At 46.0% G+C, this 17354-nt stretch overlaps 1 protein-coding gene across 6 annotated transcripts in view; it reads left to right on the forward strand.

Moving 5' to 3' along the window:
- The window catches only part of mrtfab (myocardin related transcription factor Ab), a 34858-nt gene that overhangs the window by 4066 nt on the left and 13438 nt on the right, over nucleotides 1-17354 (forward strand). For 4 of the 6 annotated variants that reach the window (XM_080835123.1, XM_080835125.1, XM_080835127.1 and 1 more), the window contains exons 3-5: nucleotides 1988-2187; nucleotides 14303-14368; nucleotides 16903-16958. In XM_080835123.1, coding sequence (XP_080691249.1) covers nucleotides 2013-2187; nucleotides 14303-14368; nucleotides 16903-16958 — 297 coding nt within the window. In that variant the 5' untranslated portion in view covers nucleotides 1988-2012. Of the gene's footprint in view, nucleotides 1-1987; nucleotides 2188-11307; nucleotides 12018-14302; nucleotides 14369-16902; nucleotides 16959-17354 lie in introns of those variants that run through there. The other 2 variants (XM_080835126.1, XM_080835128.1) reach the window with 1 other exon arrangement.

Raw genomic sequence — 17354 nt, forward strand, 5'->3', positions numbered from 1 at the left:
CACAGAAGTCCACCCAGTCCAAAGAGTCGGGTGTGTCCTGACTCAAATCTGTGTGAGCGCCAGACATTATACCATGGTTGGGATCCTGAGGATGTATTGGCAAGCAAGAAACAAGCCCTAAGAATGAAAAATAGAAACAGAGAAAGAGAAAGAGAAAGAAGGTGGAAAAAGGCCCCAAAAGAAATAGAAGGAAGAGTGAAAGGAATGGAGGCGATTTAACCAACAGGAGGTCATGACTTACTAGAATGCTGGGCATGAGAATGTTGCTGTCCTCCTAATTCAGGCCAAGCATTGTATCTATCTGTCTATCTATCTATCTATCTATCCAAACATAAATAAACATTGTCTTCTATGTAATGCAACCTCTTCAGTATTTCAGTGGCTGATGTGGCTAATCAAATTGTACTGTCCTTTACTCTGCCAATCTTTCCAAAAGGCCCATATAGTATTCCATAATGACTAAGTCACCTATGTTTAGAAGCATCAAATAGTTAATATGTTTATTAAAAAAAAATAAAACATTTTTTTTAAGAGGTAGTTCTGATACAGACATCAGCCTTTTCCCACCTGTCTAGGGTGTGCAATATTTAAGTGCAACACACTTCCACAGGCTTGACATTTGGTGGTATTAATTATTACTGTCAATGGTAGCAGTGCTAATGTTGATTAATATTGCATACCACAATCCGGTCTTAACAGGCATGGCGGGGAATAGAAACAGGCATTGAGGGCAGGAAAAAAAGGAAACCTTCTGTTCTGAAGAGATTCAGGAAGAGCTGTCAGATTCCTTCACAGCCGAGTCTGCCTCCCGGCTCTGTTCTAGTCACTATGTCACTTTTCTTAAGGTGCTCCTCTCTTCAATTCCCTGCCTGCAGTCTTTTACTGAAACCCTGTCTGTGTTTGCACTCAAACATTGCACAATTGCATACTCACTTTGTTGCATGTCTCAACACAGGCCAATGTGAAATCCAGAGATTTCACTCAGATCCTATCTAATAACACATTCAGATCCTATCTACTAATACATCAGTCAATGGTAACATAGGCCTATAGTGCTTTTAGTCCTTTGTGGACTTACTGCTGTGTGCAGCATTATCATCGTTAGCTGATCATTGGGCTATGTGTAGTTTAATCAATACAGTCTGTTGTATTAAACTAAAGGACAGTGTTTTCCCGACAGCTATCAGAACATTAAACTCAAACATGCACTAAAATGGGAAATTCAATGTGCAATATTATCACTTCAGTCACTTTACTCTACTGCAAGTCACTTATGTCATCCCAAACATCTTATCCATGTGTATCTATTTATTTGCAAGCTACCTCAGGAGGAGTACTTGTGCTCCATACCACTGCACTTATTCTCATCTTTTCTAGTTATTGTATTTTTGTGTTGTTATATGTTGTCCTTCGTGGCACCAACAGGAGCAGCACTCCAAATTTAGTTGTATGCAAATACAATGACAATAAAGGCTTTCAATTTCAATATTATAACTCTAATAGGACAAGTTGTCCTTTTTTATTATGAATAGATTGCCTGTACGATAAAATAATCCTAGATCAGAAAAGAGGAACACAGCTGAAAAGGAATAGGAAACTGAACTGTTCATTGCACATATTTTGCCATCATAATAGTGTTGTAAGCAGAGAAGGTCTAAGATGCCTTTGTGGCATTAAAGTAGAATTTAAATAGAATAGAAATAGCCCCACAGAATTTGGCCAAGGTTTTCTTTGGGCTCATCTCATAGAGTGGTTAGATGATGTTGTCAAATCAATCCCCCTGTAAAAACTCTCAAGTCCAAGTTTTTTTATTGTCAGATGCACAGAACAACACTGTCAGACTGGACACTGAAAATCTTAAGAAAATGCACTACACAACAACATAACATAACATAAAATAACATAACATAGCAAACACGTACTAAATTACAGACATGATAAACATATAATAAACCTACTTAACCACTCTGCTCTCTGTCCTGCACAGGTTCTGCTGGCAGCGCCCACCCGTCATGCTGGCAGCCCCGGTGACCCAGAGCGGGGAGGAGCTAAGTCCGGGCAGCATGGTGGCTGCCAATGAGGCTAGCCCCGCCCCGAGCCCGCAAAGCGAGGCGGTGACCAATGAGCTTCAAGAGCTGACACTGCAGCCGCTGCCCAGCGTGCTGCCCCTCAGGGAGAGGACGAATGGTGAGTCTGGGGGTGACGCACCCTGAAGTGCTACCCTGGGTCAATTTTGTCTCTTGTGTGCCCAAGCTCAGTGCCCTTGAAAATGCCCTGTCTTTCCTCACCCCCTCGTCTTTAATTGCTTATATAAGATGAGTTAGTGAGTTTAATGTTGCAGCTTTCTCATGCTCCTATCACAGAGTCAAGGAAGGGCTTTTTGCATGCATACTAAGAGCTCAATGTGGATTGCTTTGTTCTAGTTGGATCGCTACATTTTATGTTTGTAGAAAGATAAATTAAAGAAAAGAGTTAAGATCTTCTTGAATCACATTACTTATTTGAGAGTCTTAATGTAAACAGCCATTGCTGTGGTAGTTACCATTCTGTCTCCAGATCTACCAGATCAACTGATGAAGTTGTCCAAAGCTAGTTCCCCAAAAGTCATGCTCATTTAGGGCACAACTTCATTCAGATAATCTGGCCTGGAGAAGGCCGGCATGGCTTGGTGGAAATATGGTGTCAGGCAGAAAGGATATGGCAGAAATTAACAAGAGGAAAAAGATCTGTAAATATCAAAGTGTATAAAAATCTCACTGGCCTGTCCGCGCAGGTCTCTTTCGCGAGCTGGCGCTTGGTTTCGCCAGGCTGAGCAAAGAAGAGAGAGAGCAAAAGAGAAGAGATTTGTTTTTAGAGAACAGTGGATTTAAGGTGTGGGCACCCTGAGACGAAGGAAGATGGGGAACATGGTGACCTCACCAAAAGTGGGAGTGAAAGGACTGGAATTTCCAAAGTTATCTTCGCGGTGGGAAGAATGGTGGCTCATTTACAGCTCATCATGTTTGAGGCCACAGAATCTGACGGCAGCTTTAAACCTAAGAGAAGTGAAGAGCTAGACATTTTCACCACCACAGTTTTCACTACTTAGAAAGATTAGCCTTGCAAAACCTTTGGCATCATCATACACATTTTGGCTATTTATTTCAAGCAGAGAATATAAAATGTTATAGCGCCTTTACTAAACTGGTATTGTGTTAATTTAATATGAAGTTAGCAACACGTAACAGCAACAATGAATAGCATTAAGTTAACAAGTCACCAGAGTCTACTTCACCACCGACCAGGCCATTAGCCTGGGGGTTTACCCTGTAGAAATGCACAGCCGAGGAGCATTCCCCACCCCCACCTCCATCCCCAAAACACAACAACCCCACCCACCCCAACACACATACTCACCCACCCACCCAAACAGAAAAGCACATACAACAGTCCCATCTGGTTTATTTCGGGCTATGTCGTCCCAACACCACTCAGCCTTAGGCCACCACTCCCTTTCTTTCAAGCCCCTGCCGCCCCCCACCCCCCCCCCCCCCCCCCCCCCCCCCACCCCCGGCTCAACTTCATTGAGCCCTGACTGGTAATAACAGCAGACATGTTGAAGCAAGAGTGTTCTTCTGCTATCTCCTGTGCTCCCGGGCCTTTGATGGCAGTCCTCTGAACCCTGCTGAGTTTTAAGAGGTATCTTCCCCTTAGGTTCACGTCAGCGTCCTTCCTCACTGAGGCCAACCCCGGCTCTCAACCAAGTCAAGCAGTCCCCTCTGTGGTGATGGATGAATGTTATGATGAGGGGTGTGTTAAAGACTTTGCAGTGCTGTAATTGTTTACAGTCATATCTGTCTTGATTTAACCCACGAGAGGAATAACAAGGCTGTTTTTTTTTTGTCTGATAAGGGTTAAGCAGTTAACCACTCTGTTTAAAAAGAGTGGTGCGTTTTTTCTTTTCTTTGGAATGTTCCAGAGAAAAGGTCAGTGAATTGTGTTGATAGTGTTCAAACACAGTGTGCTGTGGAGAGAGGGAAGTGTGTGTGTGTGTGTGTGTGGGGGGGGGCGCCTTTTCGGCTCTCGGAAGCATAAAAAGTGTTTGGGGAGGGTGGCATGTGGGAGTTTTTCCTGAAGAAACAGATTGCATAACTGTGTAGTAAAGCAAGAAGAGGAGGGGGCTGTTGTAGTGGGGAGCCGAACGTAGAGGGGGGGAACGAAAGAAGAAGAATTGGGGAGAGAGAGAGAGAGGGAGTGAAAGAAGAAGAATTGGGGAGGGGGGAGAGAGAAGGAGAATCAGGGTGAGGGAGGGAGAGCAGCAGGTAGTGTGGTAGCACTTGAAGAGCCAAAGGTGACCAGGAATGTGGTTTGGCACCAGTTTTTCTCTATCTCTCTCTCTCTCCCTCACACACACACACTCCCTGACCACTTTAACTTCTGTCGGGTTGGGGCTGATGTGAAGTCAGAGGCGAAGTGGGAGCGGGCGGTTGACCCTCTCCAGAGTTATTATTTTCTCTCCTCTGAGGAGAGGGAGAGGGGGGGAGAGAGAGAGAGAGAGAGGGGAAAGAGAGAGAGAGAGAGAGGGGAAAGAAAAACTCCTTACTTTTCCAGGGAGCGGGAAAGTAGTGGGAGTTGCCTAAGAGGGCTGAACACTTTCAGGCTGGACGAGGGCTGTTAACCAGGGAGATAAACAGGCGATAAGGAAGAGAACACCTCCGTCTCACATTTATCCACACACACACACACACACACACCCACACACAGCACTCTGGCGGCTAAGCATACACACACAGACTCAAAGCCGGGACTGGCTTCAGTCTGTTCTCCAAAGGACCAAGAAGAGGAACATTCCAGACATTAGAACTGCATTAGAACCATTCAAGAACATTCCAACGGGTCACAGGAAAGAGTTTTCTGCTCTGGAAACTTAATTCTGACATAATAGGAATATCCGTTAGCACAGCTTTCTTTTTGTATGCATGTGTGGTTGGATGGCTAAACTGGGAGGGCAGTGACATTGTTATCCTTCTGGACTAGAAGGATATGGCAATACACTCAGGTAAGAAGTTTTTCATTCTTTATTCTAACAGAAATAAATGACATGCCGCGCAGCTTTTGCAGGCTGCAGTTTATGTGTAGTTACAGGTACAACTGATCCACAGGTGTGCTTCAGGGCATGTTAACAGAGGTTAAGGTTTTAGTGTGGTATTGTTCAGTGGTTAAGCGCTCTGTGCAGAAGTTTGTCTTGTTCCATATTGTATTTCATTAGAGTGTATATCACAATAGTGCAAGGCAGAGAAGAAGCATTTGTGGAAGTTTGCAACACTTAAAATGGAAAAAGTTTAAGAAATTCACACAAAATAAAAGGGACTTTGCAACAACAACTCGATGTCAAACTCTTTAACGTGTTTAAAGCAGCCTCACCGTTTAACTAGGTGCGGATGGGCTAACATGTTCTAGTACACCAGATGTGGCAATGTGGGACATTCCTTTAGGTAAAGTGGGTTGGGCAGGATGTGATTGGGTCGGTCATCATCCCCTTACCCTTGCAACATCCATTTGATTCAGCTGTGAACTCCCTCCAGCTACAGGTTGGCATGGCAATATTACTACTCGGTCCAAAGACCTGGCTTGGTGCTTATTACCCCTCTGCTTCCCAGGGCTATGGGTTGACATACCAGGCATGTTGATGAGGTGGGGCAGGAGGGCTTTGGAGCTTGTTGTTTGGCACTAGGATGAGGGAGAATGGGGAGAGTCTGAAAAGATGACCCTCTGGTCAGACAGACCGAGCAGGTCAGTCTACCCCGCCCAGACCATGATGGATCACTCAGTCATGGAGCATTCTCCCAGGATCCAGGTGTGCTCGGAGCCCCTCTACAAGCACCTTTAGAGGCGGGGTGGGGTGGCGGGACATTATACCTGATTTGCATTTGGATAGGGGCTTGTTGCAGCAGGCTGATGATCTTTATTGTGGTCACAGTACTGATTCAGATGCTTGACCAGACAACTTGAGAAAATGATCAGTCCGTAATGTAGCATCTCCACTGTGGGTTCTAAGGTGTTTCTCAATCTTATGCCTCATACTTGACTTTTTGGTTTGATGGTGTAGGACAAGGTGTGGGTTTTTTCATGCTTAAATGAGCAGGATAATCAGTCTTCCACTCTTGAGAACACAGTGTATTTTCTGAAGCTCACAGTGCATGCCGTTGAATGAAACCCATTAGTCATATTCCCTTCATCTAAACATATGCTGCCTGTGATTGTTTTAGACAGGTTTCAAAGCAAGTAGAAAACAGATGTGTCCGTGCATCACTCTCGTAAAGCCTGCAGGGTCCCGAAGTTCACTTGGGATGGAGCGGAGCTGCAAGTCATTATGCTCTTGCGCTACCATTGCTCTCCATTACTGGACCCACTAATGCATACAGACACCATGGCTATATATACTTGGTTTCAAACAGACACACACTCCATCTTTCGCTCTCATTCTCTGTCTCACACACTATTCACCACAAACACACCCACACCCACAAACACACCCAAACACACCCACGCACACACATATTCTCACACACACAGGCTGGTGCAGTGAGGATTTAAGAAGCTGGTCTGCAGCGCGATGTTCCTCTCCGCTCTGTGGTTTTGTGTGTTATGTAACAGCAAGGGATGTTTGCCTACTCGGGCCTCGACATGCGTCCACAGGCACTGGAGAGTGAACAAGAGAGAACAAGAGGAGGGAAGAGGGAGGGAGGTAAAGACAGAAAGACTGAGAGAGAAAGAGACAGAGCCAACTAATGGAGTACAGAGCTTCACTATTCCATACAGTCTAGACAAGATGCACATCTCCAGAGCCACCTTACTGGCTTGAGCCCCATTCCTCTCTAAGCAGACATTTTGGACGCACACAAACACATGCAGACACACACACACACACACACACGCATCCTCAGTCACTGTCAATCCCCAATGTGTATACATAGTTGTGTTTGCGCACGTATTAGACAGCAGATATAAACACAAGACCTTTCGTTCATCTAGTAAATTTAGAAGAAACGCCCTTTTCGACAGCACAGCTACTCGCAGCGGAGCCAGCAAATTGCTATCTTGAATAATAGACAGGCTGGGGCAGAACACTTTAAGCAAGAGTTGCCTTTTCCAAGGTTGCATCATGCATACTTTGATTCGATGGATTGATGTTGCTGCTATACGATGAAAGATAAATCTCAGAACATGTTGTGCCCCCGAGGTACAAAAAGTGCTTTATCAGTCAGACTCCTCTGACTGCCTATGATCACGCCATAGGCTGTCACTGGGCCTGGCCTCTTCTCCCTGCCTTGCCCTGGGCTGTCGGCAGCCTGCCCGGACTGGTTCCTTGGGAAAGGATTAAGCCTCGTCTGGGATTAGTGTTGTGTGTATGTGTGTGTGTGTGTGTGTGTGTGTGTGGAGCTTAGATTCAACACCCTCAGCTCGCTCTGCATCCAGTTCCAAAGTGAGCTGTAATCACAAAGACAGGCAGATGGCCATGCGTGTTCCAAGGGTGTTTGCACAGATGAAAACCAGATAATTTGGTCACTTGAGGATTTTTTTTTCAACAGAACTGATCTTGTTTTGGACCTCAAAGTATGCACTGTGTCCAGAAACCTGTAACCTAACGCAACAAGCAACCTATGAGCAAAACATTTACTGTGCTGCACGTGTCACTAAATCTGGCTGTCGTGATTTGACTAACAGAAAGACAAGTGAACCGGCTGAGAAGACCTTCCAGTCAGACCATGAGTGTTTGGGTTCAGCTGAAGGCTGTTGCCTTGTGCTGCGGCGCATGAGTCTGTAAACAGGCTCAGACTTGGTGAGTCATCGAAGCACTCACAGTGCAGCAGTAAACCCGGTCTCTTAAAGCAAGGTTTGTCAGCGCACTTTCTTGAGCTCTGAGTAATGCCGAAAGCAAACTGCATCGATAATTCTTGAGAACTTCCTGCTCCGAGGTGCAACCTAATTGCTAATCTTATCAGTACCAGTAACAGTAACAGGCTGTGTTCTTTTATTCTTCTCTTTTTTTTTTCACCAACAGAAGTCTGTTTCCAGCAACAAGGATGTTATATTTGTTGAGTTTTTCCATGGGTTTATTTGACAATGTTGGTGTCTTGTTTTGCCCGTGTAAAATCTCAGGGCTGGAACATCATGAGGGATATCCTAACAAAACCCTGGCCGGTCTTTTCTATCAGTATTTGTCATCCATGACGCGGGAGCAGAACACATAAACAAAGTGGCTGAAAAAAGTGATAAGGGATTGTCTTCCCCTCTCGCCTCAAGGGCATGACAAAACACAGGCATGTGAGGCGCAGTCCAGTGGCAGAACCACTGAGGAACGTTTCCCCTTGTCTCAAATGAAACGGTGGTTTACAAAACGTTGTTCTGTTAGTCGGGAGTTGTTTGGCCTTGAAACAGTGAAGACCAAGCATTTTTCTGTTTGGTTCTTGTGGATTTTTTATGTGGTCGGAATCGGAGCATAGAGCACCGAAGACATAAAAATGTACAGACAGACTCCTGGGGTGGTTTTTGCTGAGAGAAGTAGGGCAGCAGGCTACGAGGTATGGGAAATAAAACGATTTCAGATGGCCGTTATGTAACTGACTATGACAAAAACGGAATGACTGGACCAGAGAACCTCCCCCCCCCCCCCCCCCCCCCCCCCAAAAAAAAACCTCTTTTGTTGAACTTGGCTTAATCTCCCCCCACAACGCTCTACTGCCTCAAATTACCAGATGCAAACAGCTGGCCTCCATTTAAGCCTTTCTTTTACTCTCTCTCTCTCTCTCTCTCTCTCTCTCTCTCTCTGAGGGCATAAAGTCTGCCCAGTATCAAATTTTGCTTTTCAGCTGTAATGTGGCACACTAGCGAAGGCCCAGAGTCATTATTGCTTTGAAACATGAAAGCCACTGAAGTCAAAGTGCCATAATGACTTCAGAGTTCAGAGGGGTCATAAAGTTCCCCACTGTCAGATCCGTAAGAGTAGTGTAACTGCCAGAGGGCAACACCCCCCCCACCCCATGCCTCTTTGTACCATCAAATTCCTGATAGCTGAAGACACAGAGAAATGGGAGAGAGAGTGAAAGGGAGGGAGACAGAGGTGATGAAGTGAGGACAGAGGGAGGTTTGGCATTGAAAGCAGGGTTGGGAGGGGAGGGGGCACTGCAGAGAGCAAAGCACAGCTCTACTGTATGTAAACATGCAGTGCACAGAGAGAATTCCAGGAAAGAAGGAGAGTGAGGAAGGGAAACGGACACCTTTCCTCCAAAGAATGTTAATGACTGACTGGAAAGGCAGGCCTGTTTCATGCGTCGATCAGAGAACAAAACACATCCTCAGGGACGCCAATGTATGTGTGCTAAGAGGGTAGTGATGGCAGTCTAGGCCAGTTTGTCATTTGATTGTACTGCTAGGATTCCAATCTGCAGATGCAACACTATTTTCACATTTAGCAATGTGATCTTGGCACCCCAAAACCTTTAAGGAACACAGAACCCACGAATGAGAAATTACCCCGGGTAGTGGGAGGACGTCACCAGCGCCACATGAGGCATTGGATTATATTGAGATAGGCGGCATGGACGGGCCTTGGGCCCATGTGCTTAAAATGACCCAACACACCTACAGTGATCATAATCAGTAGGTAAGCATTGCAATAGCACTCAGCATCAGACATGTGTCAACAAGCCCAACTGAGCACTGCACACTGCAGATAATGATTAAGTCACCTTGTTGTTTTCACTGTGCACCACCCATTTATGTGGCCGTCGGCCAGAAGTGATAGTGTTTAACCTTTGACTCCATCCCACGCATTGGATTATGAGCATCCTGCATTAAACTGTAAACCTGAGTGATGCCACACTGTAATGACAGCCGTATAGCTGCTATGATCAGGAGTAATGTGTCAGGTTCTTAGTGACTCACCAGGATGTTGTGAAGGGCCCTGTCTGGGACCTTGCACCATCGTCCTTTGCGCCCTTCTCCTACGGGGCGTGTTTGACTAAGGCGATGCTGCTTGGCTTCCTGGGAGTGCGCTTCTAGGGAATGTGTATATTACGAGCCGGTTGTTATTGGCCAGGCCTTGGCAGTGAGTCATACCATAACACGACTTCGGGCGAGCTGCGCATTTTCACAACGAAAATATCAACAACCTGACATGTTGCAGGCCGTGTTGGGGATCAGAGTGAGCATATAAGCACACCCACGGCGAGCCCAGCTGAGCTGTATACCTTAGTTATGTATACACTTCATCAAGTTTACCTCAGTTAAGCCATGTTTTAGCAGAGGGTATATTAATACACGTGAGGCAAAACGAGGAGGTGAGAGTGGAGCGTTTTATCCTTGTCATTATCACAGGGTAAAGGTGTATGTTATAAAGCCATCATCTGAACCCTATTTATCAGTTGAGTTGAATCAACACATACTTACAAAGCTCCAAGTGTTTCTTTTTTACCTAAATATTAAGAATCAAACTGTTCAAACCAGAGCACATAATTGGGATAACTTTTGTGTGGATGTCTGTTCATGCGTGTCTGTGTGTGTGTCTGGGTGCGAATGTGTATGAGTCACCATGTTTGTGAGTGCCTTAGTAGAGGGATATCTGTGAGTAACCCTACCCATTGCCTGCACAGGTGATAGTGTGCTGAATATAGAGTGGTGTGGCCAGCTGGCCCTACTATTTAAAACCGAGAGAGGACCCAGGGGCGGGTGCTAGGGGTGGGGGGGGACCTCACAAGAATTCTGATGGTGCTAGAGTTGAGTTGGGTTTATGTATATGTGTGTATGTGTGTGTTTGTGTGTTTGTTTTTGTCTATCTGTGTGGGTTTGTGTGCAAAAGCCTACTGAAAGTTAAAATGCTTTAGATTGAAGTATGTAACTCTTTTTTTTGTTCTGTGAAACTGTTCCGTAGCTTGTGGGAGTTGAGGGATTCCCTAAGAATGACCAATTGGCAAGGTTTTGTTAAGGACACAGGGGTGCCGGTGTGCTGGTCATGCTCTGGTTTACACAGCACATTGCCAGGAATCACACTCACTCTTTGCATTTCATGATGATTCGCTGATGGCTCTATTTTAATTACACTAAATCATTGATCATTTGATTATGAGATAATCTGTTAAGGGCATATGTTAGGCATAAGCCGAATTAGGTCCATTGTCCAGTAGGCTGGTGGCAAAGTCAGACAAGACGAAAACTTGATGTTGAGGTTTGGTGGTTTGAGATGTGTGTGGGATAGGGGAGGGGAGGCTGGGGCTGCGGGGGGCACTGCGAGGTTGTGAGTGAATGAGAGGCAACAGCTGAGCTGAAGGAGAGGAGAGGAGAGGAGCGCAGTCTATTGGCACTGCAGCTGACCCTCCTCTCGTTTCATCTCCCCTCTGCCTGGGAGCGCTTGTGCCGCGGTGTGCAGAGCAGGCTCCGTGCCGCAGCTCACTGTTCTCACGTTGCCTTCACTCCTCTTTCTTCCGCCTTTTTTTAAGACTGTTTGCTCTTTCTGCAACTGTGACATGTGCAGCACCAAACCTTGCAAACTGGACTAGAAGTGTTTGACTTAACCGTTTATGTGGGGCAGTGAAGAACGAGACACGAAAGACCAGAGAACAGAACAGGAGCATGAAATAAGGGATCAAACTTTGATGACGCCAAAGATAACACAAAGGACACCAGTACTTGTTATTGTAAACCGAACTTGGCCAGATACATGGACATGATTCTTCATTGCAGACCAGAAAGAGGACCTGTGAGATCTGTATGATGCATTACCTGTTCAGCAGATTTGGAAGCCAGCTGAAGACTATCAGATGTCAAATATATTTGTGCATAATTTGACAAGACAATTTATGGGATTGTAAATCTTAATCTGTACGCTGAATTTCTAAAACGTGCTTCAGTCATCATGCTGGACACTTACCGTTGCCTGCATGTCGACACTTACTTGGTGGCTCAACCAATCGGAAAAGATTCCAGCAAGCCAGGGATAACCATGGATTACGAAAGACACGCCTATAGTTTGAAAGAAGGTGGGCATCGAATGACGCATGTATGAGTTCAGTTATTAATGCTGAAGTTTGAAGTCTCATTTTAATCTGTGTGCATTTGGGTGTTTTCCAATGTTTTGTATTATGTGACTGGAAGTGACCTCTTCACCCTTCTCTACGTCTCCTGAGGAGATGACTCGACTGCTCCTCCCTCAGGATGGCTGATTCTCATCCCTGTCACAGCGTTTGTAGCTTAGTCTGGTAACCAAATGTTGAAATCATGCTCTCGCCCGACCGAGTGCAGGCTGAATCAGAGGAGAGTGCCAGGTGGAGCGCAGAAGACTTGACCCCTGACCCCGGTGCCTTATGTGCCAGCCCAGGGGCCTTTAATTATTCCCACTGCCATGCAGGGCGAGGGATTAACCCAGTTGGCAACTACAAGCTTTTTATTTTTTTTATTTTTTTTTAAAACATTTTATTGATTCTGTCTTTTAGACTGTAGGAAAGCTGCAGTCAGCAGTATCGTTCTCCTCTCGCTTTCTCTCTGTTACTCTCACTTGCTGCTTTGGGCTACGGGCACCGTTTAAAGTGCCTGTTTGATTTACAGCAAGAGGGCTCAGCTTCACAAATGGGTGAGAGGGAGCTTGTGTTTCCTCAGTGCTGTGCTGGGGGCCTGAAATAGGCTGTGTATTGAGGAGGGGGAGGGTGGGTGTAGGCGCTCCGCAGTTAAACAGAAAGGAGAGAATGAATGATGAGAATTTGACGTGACACCGGCCTGTGGGAGAAGGACAGAGCGGCCAGGCCTCGTGCCGGTTTACAAGCAAGATGGAGGCGTAGAGCAGACCGAAGATATTGTGAGGGTACAAGGTTGTCGCCTGTGAGAATAGATCACTCTTATCACCCCCGCCTGTGCCTGGTCTTCTTCTCTGGATGCCAGTGGCATACGGCCTTGTTGGCTGCTGTGTGGTCTTAGCACATGAGACATGTTAGAGTGTTTGTGTGTTTGTGTGTTTGTGTGTGTGTGTGTTTGTGTGTGTGTGTGTGTGTGTGTGTGTGTGTGTGTGTGTGTGTGTGTGTGTGTGTGTGTGTGCCAGTGTGCTTGGTAATGTTGCGATTGGTTTTCTCGAGTCCCCTGTTGAAGGTGACTGGTGGGTATGCGTCAGCAGTCCGTGTTGGCGGTGATGTCATGGGGTCAATGCCAACAGGTGTGTGCTGCCCCCTCGGATGCCACGTGAGCTGCTGTCAGATCAGCTCAGCTTGGCAGAAGACCCGAGGCGTGCGGAGTCCCTTGTCTGGAGACTTGTTTGTCTAATTATTCCCTGATCATCTGTTTACAAGACCAGTTTGTGTTAAGTCAGATTGTTTTTACGGTGGTCAGTTAGGGGCCGCGTAGATGTTTTGTCCAGTGTTTGGAGGCGATCATACAATTAGGAAAGAAGTATACTGGACTGGCTATAAACTGGACCGGCTGTAGACTGGACCGGCAGTAGACTAGGCCAGACCAGCTGTTCCTCCATATTCAGAGGTTTCTACTTCTCGGTGGTCCTCGACAGTGCTTGTTATTATGGAGACTTCTCAGCACAAAAACACATCCTGTGCCCAGACTTATTAAACAGTCACTGAGCATTTGCACATAGAACAAAATGCATCATGTACTCCCCCATAGATTAATTGTCCATCCCCTCTTCAATCAGTCCCTTCTGTGGATAGAAATGAACAGTAGATGGAACAGCATGAGACGGTAAACCACAGCATTCAAATGCCGACTTTACCATCATGCTCATCTGCCGTGGCATTTGCATAGAGGTCTTAACACAAGCAGGGCCCTTTGTACCCTCTCACCATAGCCAATACCACAGTGACTCTGTAACATGTTGAGGCCAGTTGGTGTCTAGCGGCCAGTGTTGGTGCCCTTGTAGTTCTGAGGGGGTGAGTCCACCTCACAAGCCCTGCTTTGACCCCCCGCTAGTTTTGCCCTGTGTTTATCTGCTCTGAAAGCAGCAGTTGAGTTAGAAGAAGCAGGAAGTGTGTAACGCCACCCCTCTCACACAACCACAGCTTCCCTTTACCTCTTGCTTCAGTTCTGACTAGAAAGAGAGAGGGTGGTTACCGTCAGTCCTCCACTTATTTCTCTTGCTGCTCTTAGAAACACTCAATCAATGGAAACTGCCTACTAAGAAAAAGAAAGAGAGAGGAGAGCCACAGGGATCTCCACCACCACCACTACTACGGTCTCTACTACTACTTTTCCCCTGCTCTACATCTGACCGACGATTTCTCTCTCTTTCTCCTTCTCTCTGTCTCTGTCTCACTCTCTCCACATGCAGTGCTCCAGCTCAAACTACAGCAGCGACGCACACGAGAGGAGTTGGTCAGCCAAGGGATCATGCCTCGTAAGTCTACTCCTCCCGTCTCCTCCTAACCTTGTTTTTCTTCTGCCTGTATTTGGGTGAGTCGAGGCAAAACAAACAATAACATTGTGGCCTCCAGTCAACACACCAGACATAGCAACACAATGCTGACATTAAGAGATCCCTATTCCTAGATGTGTAAGGAACTTTAAATGTTGACCTTTGCAAATGGGGCAACCGTATGCAAATAGGTACGCAAACTAAGCATGCACGCAAGTTCCTCTCGCTGGGGCTTTGACCTTGTGGTTAACATCAGTTGAATGAGCTTCAGTTTGCATGCACTTTCTATAAATGTAAATGTTCTGTTACTCTAATAGCACTTAGCAGTTCATTTCTATGTGTGTGTGTGTTGTTCTGTGTTATATCTGTACCATTGAGGCTATAACTGTAAGACTTCACCCTTTAAAAAGCTCACTGTGCAGAAGACTCCCCTCTGAAATTGTCACTCTCATAATACTGATGACACCAATGTATATGACATACAATTTTAGTTATTTTAAGGGGAAGTTGTAAGTATGGATAAATATTTTAGTGCGGTCTTGCAGCACTTGATTTAGGTTATATAGGCTATTGGGTTCTGGAAATACACAGCAGAAGTATACTGTTTCTTAATATAACAAAACTGGCTGTCTCAGATTAACACAGTCATTCTGCTATCAGGTAGGTCAACTTCCTCTTCTGTTTCCACTTCCTTTTTTTGTTCACTTCTGCCAAAATGAGGAGGCATGCTGTCTAAACTCTGTGCTATGTTGACACTTTGTGTGCAAAGGGGGAAGGCCCTGTGAGAACGATAGCACAAAGTTACGCTGTCTCTTAGCAACAGGAGGTCGAACTCAGATGGCAGCTGGCTAATCCGGGGCCGAACCCGTGCCACACCAGGGCCGACCAGCAGTCAGCTACTAGCGGGGAATAAAAGGCTCATGTTGGGTATTTGTCTTTGGGGAGCAATGGCCAGGGTGTTTCAATGATTTTTTTTTTTCACCCTGGCGACTTTTTACGAGCTGTAAAAACAGAGAACGTTCTGACTGTTGGGCCAGATCCTGCCAAAAACAGTGCACTGTGTCTTTCACCATATGCTGCAGAAACACGCAAAGAAAACCTGTGATGTTGAAATGAGTACCTTTGACCAGATCCTCTGCAGCAGCAGGAAACGCATGGAACTGCGTGGTCATGTTAGCTCAGTTCAATCTTCTCATTCAGCATAATAATGAAATAACGAAAAATCATGATTCAACCATCATAGAAATGTGATTTTTCTCATTAATTAGCATCTGGTCTGAAACCTTTTCCAATCTGAGCAGAATTTGAATGGTGCCCCATTTTAGCTTGAAGTTCTCTTTGGCAGATTTAAGGGACTCAGACTGTTTGCACACCATGCCCTCCATGGATGGGAAGAGTGCATATCAATAAAATACAAGTGACTCGTGTGCTTACCTAGTAAATCCCGTAAATTCACATGGTTCCAGTTGTCTGTGGTGGGCTCTGAGGGCCTCTGGCTCAGGCCCGGTGCACATGGCACCAGAGGGACACTGGAGGAGTTGGCAGACGGAAGGGAGGTGAGAACAGGTGAAGGCTCCATTTCCGGTGTCACATGTTTCCCACTGACCCGCCGTGCTATTAAAAGAGATTAGGGAATGGCGGCCTGAGATGTGGGCATCGACCCACATATGCCAACATCGTGCTTCATTAACCCACAAGAGTGCCTCTGGGCTGAAACTCGCCGGCGTTTTCAGCAGAACAAGATGGAGGCCCCAAAGCCATGCCAGATGTTCAAAGTAAATTGACACTCTGCATAGTCTAAACTCTGAAGGATCACAAGCAGAGGCATAGCTATGAGAGGCTCTCAACGTTACGTCATAGCCGGCACCACCCAAACTCCCCTGTGCACGCAACAGACCCCTGGACGCTGAGAGTCTTGACCTTTGCCAGCCGGGCTCCAGCCGCTCGGGAGGCTTCGTCACCCTCTTGCACAATCAGGAGATCTAACGTCAGCGTCAACTGCCATGTTCTGGTCCTAAGCCCTCTTACATCTGCAGCTTCAGAACACAGAACATCTGAGGAACATTTAAGTTCAAAGAACGAGTGCGGAGATTGATGGCGTGAGGTCTTACCGACCTCCTGAACCTGTATAAGAAGCAGAGACTGATACAGAACAGAGACCCTGTGCAAACAATGCTGTGAAATGTCGAGTGCAGGACACCTCTCTGACGATATTCACAGCTGCTATGTTTCAGATTGGGTTAAACACATCTTTAAAACCACTGTGCTAGCCACAGAATCAGCCTCGCCTCGGTTCCTAGTCACGCTGCTAGTCACACTGAACTTGTGCACTAATAGAGGATGTTCTTTGTTTTTTTTTCTTCTTCTTTAAAGCAGCTCGCTTGTTAATAATACAGAGTGTGATTTTCCCCGGATGTCCAGTTCTGCTTTGAGAATGTGTTGCTTCTGATCGCGAGTGACAATGCGACGGCACGTCCGACCAATCTCACCGCTTGTCTCTGTCTCTGCCCCCACAGCACTGAAGAGCCCAGCCGCCTTCCACGAGCAGAGGAGAAGCCTGGAACGGGCGCGGGTGAGTCCCCACAGAATGCCAGACGAGTTAGTGAGTACGGCCCACACCCAGACTCTAGTGACATGAGACGGCACCAAATCTGTTGCAGATCAGGCTTCCGGGCTGATGATTTTTTTTTTGTACAGAGCTAACATTTAAATTGTGGCTTTCAAAAATTATATAAATGTCTCACTCCTCATGATTTTTTTAACTATTATTCCCTTTTTTTAATATTTTTTTAATTTGTTGCCCTACAAAAATATCGATCAGCACTTTGTAATCAACAAATAAAGGGGTGTTTGTGCTGCTGTATTGAACAACGGTCCTTCCTGAAATGGTGCCACTTGCTCATACTTGCTCATACTGAAAATATTTGACTGTCAGCAAGTGCACATGGTTCTGGGGAGGCGTTCTCAG

This window comes from Sprattus sprattus, assembly GCF_963457725.1.
Source record: "Sprattus sprattus genome assembly, chromosome: 3".
In the NCBI taxonomy this organism is placed as follows: domain Eukaryota; kingdom Metazoa; phylum Chordata; class Actinopteri; order Clupeiformes; family Clupeidae; genus Sprattus; species Sprattus sprattus.